Here is a 5,664-nt window from a genome sequence, read left to right on the forward strand (position 1 = left end):
AGTCACACACATACACACACACTCACATACCGACAGGCAACGATTTGTGTAGTGCTTCGAACTGCATGTAATATGTATGCCAGTGCATAAAATTTTGCTGCTTTTAAGATTGCACCGTGCACGCTTGCGTCTTTTTCTTTTTGCTACTACAGCAGCAGCATCATTCAAGAGCTGTAAGAGGTGTTCCGTTCGAATAACCAAGTTTAATAAAACAACTTAGTGGGATGTGGAATAGAAGTGGATTTACATGGGCTACAAAAGAAGTGTTTCAGGTTACTGGGATTACTGTGGCGTCAAAGCAATTTATTTCTCGTCAGATGAGAAATATATAGGTCCGTATGGGTTTCTTGTTCGTCGTCAGTTGTCATTCGTTAGTCATCATTTTTTATTTGTTATTTGTCGTTTGTCATTTGTCATTTGTCATTTGTCATTTGCCATTTGTCATTTGTCATTTGTCATTTGTCATTTGTCATTTGTCATTTGTCATTTGTCATTTGTCATTTGTCATTTGTCATTTGTCATTTGTCATTTGTCATTTGTCATTTGTCATTTGTCATTTGTCATTTGTCATTTGTCATTTGTCATTTGTCATTTGTCATTTGTCATTTGTCATTTGTCATTTGTCATTTGTCATTTGTCATTTGTCATTTGTCATTTGTCATTTGTCATTTGTCATTTGTCATTTGTCATTTGTCATTTGTCATTTGTCATTTGTCATTTGTCATTTGTCATTTGTCATTTGTCATTTGTCATTTGTCATTTGTCATTTGTCATTTGTCATTTGTCATTTGTCATTTGTCATTTGTCATTTGTCATTTGTCATTTGTCATTTGTCATTTGTCATTTGTCATTTGTCATTTGTCATTTGTCATTTGTCATTTGTCATTTGTCATTTGTCATTTGTCATTTGTCATTTGTCATTTGTCATTTGTCATTTGTCATTTGTCATTTGTCATTTGTCATTTGTCATTTGTCATTTGTCATTTGTCATTTGTCATTTGTCATTTGTCATTTGTCATTTGTCATTTGTCATTTGTCATTTGTCATTTGTCATTTGTCATTTGTCATTTGTCATTTGTCATTTGTCATTTGTCATTTGTCATTTGTCATTTGTCATTTGTCATTTGTCATTTGTCATTTGTCATTTGTCATTTGTCATTTGTCATTTGTCATTTGTCATTTGTCATTTGTCATTTGTCATTTGTCATTTGTCATTTGTCATTTGTCATTTGTCATTTGTCATTTGTCATTTGTCATTTGTCATTTGTCATTTGTCATTTGTCATTTGTCATTTGTCATTTGTCATTTGTCATTTGTCATTTGTCATTTGTCATTTGTCATTTGTCATTTGTCATTTGTCATTTGTCATTTGTCATTTGTCATTTGTCATTTGTCATTTGTCATTTGTCATTTGTCATTTGTCATTTGTCATTTGTCATTTGTTATTTGTCATTTGTCGTCACTTCTTCGTTCTTCGTTCTTCGTTCTTCGTTCTTCGTTCTTCGTTCTTCGTTCTTCGTTCTTCGTTCTTCGTTCTTCGTTCTTCGTTCTTCGTTCTTCGTTCTTCGTTCTTCGTTCTTCGTTCTTCGTTCTTCGTTCTTCGTTCTTCGTTCTTCGTTCTTCGTTCTTCGTTCTTCGTTCTTCGTTCTTCGTTCTTCGTTCTTCGTTCTTCGTTCTTCGTTCTTCGTTCTTCGTTCTTCGTTCTTCGTTCTTCGTTCTTCGTTCTTCGTTCTTCGTTCTTCGTTCTTCGTTCGTCGTTCGTCGTTCGTCGTTCGTCGTTCGTCGTTCGTCGTTCGTCGTTCTTCGTTCTTCGTTCTTTGTTGGAAGTGCGGCGAAAGCAAAATGTCGAGAATGTGAACAAATCGGTGTTCATTTTTATCGTAATTCAAAAAAAGTTTTCCAATTTCATGTTATAAAAGATTTGTTATTTCAATCATTGTTGACTTTAAAAAATGTAAACTTAAATTTTAGTTTCAAAAATTTACAATATTGCATTAGAGGCGAATGTATCATAATCTGGAGAAGGTGAGTGAAATTCAATTGAACAAAACTAACAGTTCAATTTGCATTCAATACATTCCTGTAAGTGCGAAAAGAATTCAAATTCAATCTCTTCTTACAATAACAACATACACTTTGTTGAACATGAGAACTTTGAGTATTACATACAAGTGTACGTGGAGGACATGCCATAAAAGTACATGTGCATGATCTGCTTGCTGCCGCTACCAAAAATTATGTTCGAACAGCCAATCACCGTACGGAAAGACCCTTTTCGCCGCAAATGAAATGTGAAAACATTTTTCCTAGCATCTTGAATGACTTTCGTGTGCTGTGCAGGTGCTTAAGGAAATCGATTCCTGTTTATAAGATTTTTGATCAAATCACAATGTATCCTTGCCAATCGCGGGTCACCTACGACAATCAGCTGATCACAAGTATTATTAGAAACCCCTCTCACTGTGGCAAACTTTTAAAGACCCTGGACAAAAACACATCTACTGCTAATACTCCAGTTTCAATTGAGAACAATGAAAACTCTCTGGTAATAAGTCATCAACTACAATCCAAGTACACGAAGGTACATTTTTGACTGCTAACAACTCAAACAGTCGGAAGCATAGAAAAAACGAGAATGAATTGAAAAATTCCACAACGAGGCTTCTTGCAACGAAATTTTAATATTTAAAGGTTAGGCATGAGATAGGATGTTGTTAGCACTAATCAATTTCACCTTCGGACTGCCCATTGTCAATCGTGCTACATTCCAATATAAAATTATAATTTCGAAGTAATGCCTCGTAATTGCGTTGGTTGGTCTGCCAGGATCACAAGGCGATGGTTTCGAATATCAATCGGCTCCTGATGGAAACTGTCCGGAATCTGTCCGGATTTGCAAACATTTTCTCAGTCGGTGCTTTTCTCTTGAAGAACGTTTCTGTTTATATGTGCCAAACTAGTAGCTGTAAGAACGGAACGAAAATGACATACATAGCTATGTATATGCGAGTGTGTGTGTGTGTGTGTGTGTGTGTGTGTGTGTGTGTGTGTGTGTGTGTGTGAGTAGGAACTAGTTTAAACATGGTGTGAACTGATTTCGAGAGAGTAAGGATACGATCGTGAACGTGATTGAAATTGAAATTATTAGAAATATGACTGTACTTGAGTGAGTTCGTGATCTGCAATCGTATTAGGAATTGGAGCGGAGCGATTACTAAGTTGACGATTTTTTTTAAACGGCAAAAAAGGCAGCACGATTTGTTTGGCTTTTTCAATTATTCAGATAAAATTCAAAATAGGAATCAGTGAAGCAAGCTAATTTCAAACCACTCCGCTCCCTCGTTACACAACTTGTAAAAGATAACGCATTAAGAAATTAAATTACTTGAGCTCAAACCCAGGCTGGGTCGGGCTGAATCCTCAGGTACGGCTAATTTCTCGACAGTTTCTCAACGTCCTCCTCATTAGTGCAGTTAAAGTGTTTAACCGCATCGCTGGATCCAAGTAACTCATCGACGAGGATCCGAGGAACGACGTGCGAAAGGAAGCCCACCCGATGCTAACTGGCACGGATAAGGATCAAACGTTAAATGGAAATAGTGAACTTTCAAGCTGGAACACCCCAGGTGATGGCATAATTAGTACAAGAAGAAGTCATCATTAGCAGAAGTTAGCGCAGAGCAGAGCAGAGCAGGTGACACGTGTTGAATGGCAGTGTGATTTGCCCTGTTCGGCTGGTGGCTTCGCACGCCGTGGGGTGCTCGGGAGCAAAAATCTGGCGGTCTGGTTTGCTGAGGAACGTGTCCCGCTGGGATCGGATCGAACGTTACTTTGGATTTTTCTGAAATAAAACATAACTGTTTAGGGTAAACGAAATCCAGACACTAATCGAATACACGGTAAAAAATTGATTTGGTTTGCCATGGTTTGACAAGGTGTCTTTCATTTTCAGAATGATGGCATACTTTTCACGAAATTGAGTAATTTATGGCACATATTCTAGTTGTATTGCCAAACAATCTTGTGCATTGGTCATCAAAAACGTAAGATAATTAACTCATTATATCAACTCCCCACAAACACTATTAAGGTGAAAATTTGTGTTAGTGAGTGCCCATCAAAGTGTGGCCGCTTAAGTTGAACGAATCTTCGCACAAAGCAGATGATGTAAAACCGACACATAGAAATTAGGAATATTTTGAGCGTAGTGTGCTTTCGATACTTTTGTCTTCAACAACGCTGAATTTCAACTGTTTGTGTTTTCTCAACGTCTTTCTTTTTTTAACGATGGAAAACCATCTATTCAAACATTTTTGTTTGCTGCTATGTTAGGACTAGTGGACGTCCTTCTGAGTCCATGTACGGCAGTAAATAACACTAACAATTAAAAACACATCAAAATTATTATTGTAATTCTAAGAATAGCATCTATATGCTTTTTGCTTTTTGTCGTTTTAAACGGCAAATTGAGATTTAATCACTCATTACCCTGTAGTGTCGAAACTGCAAATCGTTTCGAATTTCAATCTTAACGTGTGACAATCGATTGAACATTCCATGAGATGTCGAAGTAAGTTCCACTTTAGAGTTTTCATTATTATTCACGGTACTTCCAGAGTCGGTATTCAGGAAATAGCATAACCCAAAATGATTCGAATGGCCATAAATTAATACGCCAAACAATTTACATCTTCTATATCGGTATGAATTTTAAAAACTCATCATCTGTAATTCCAGAATCGGATAAAATTCACCAATTTTACATGGAACCTTAAGTCCTTTAATTTGAATTTTTGTTTTTGAAGTTCGATTTGGCCTTTTTAAGAAAATGATTGAGCTTTGAGAAACGATTCGATACTGAAACCGGAATTCGAAAATCGGTGTAGCCGAAATCAGTTAAATTCACCTGAGGAGTGTGTAGACATCTGAGAAATTGTGGTGCGAATTAAAATTTGGGGGTACATTCTGAATCCAAAAACTAATACCGCTTAAACTGGAATAAATTTATTTGGTAATCGACTATCCAAATCTGCAAACCCGATAAAACTTATGTGAAATGGACATTTTTATACTAATCACCCTGTATCTGACAACACACATACAGACACACACACACATACACACACACACGGACATTTGTTCAGTTCGTCGAGCTGAATCGATTGGTATATAACATTCGGCCCTCCGGGCCTCGGAAAATTTTCCTAAAGTTTGAGCGAATTCTATACCTATTTTTCAATACATGGTAAAAATGTATATTACTGATATATATTTTTGAATTATGATTCTGGCACCAGGCTATATGAATGGTAAATGTTTCAATGTTCTAAACAAACGATAATACATGGCTTGTATTCATTATATTCAGTAGCCTGTTTAGGTAAAATTTTTAGAAAGTAAAATCTATTATATGATATTACACAACAAGGCAACATCAATACATTGAGCTAAATAGAGTTCCCGATGTGATGGTAATAACAGAATTATAACAACTGGAGTAATTTATTTCAGAAATATTTTGTAACAAATTTTGAAATATTTTCGGCTGGTAAACTGTTAAAATAACAAAAATCATAACAAAAAATACTCTAGCGGGAACAAAATCGTAATAGATTTTGGAACGTTTATACTACAACTATTATTGAATTTGGTATAACTACACAA

At 35.8% G+C, this 5,664-nt stretch overlaps 1 protein-coding gene across 1 annotated transcript; it reads right to left on the reverse strand.

Moving 5' to 3' along the window:
• Positions 1 to 644: 644 nt before the first annotated feature.
• Positions 645 to 1,187, reverse strand: LOC131438501 (uncharacterized). Its single transcript, XM_058608580.1, is given in 1 exon segment — positions 645 to 1,187. A coding segment is annotated over 1 exon segment (543 nt).
• Between the last annotated feature and the right edge of the window lie 4,477 nt (positions 1,188 to 5,664).

Source organism: Malaya genurostris, chromosome 3 (assembly GCF_030247185.1).
Source record: "Malaya genurostris strain Urasoe2022 chromosome 3, Malgen_1.1, whole genome shotgun sequence".
NCBI lineage: Eukaryota > Metazoa > Arthropoda > Insecta > Diptera > Culicidae > Malaya > Malaya genurostris.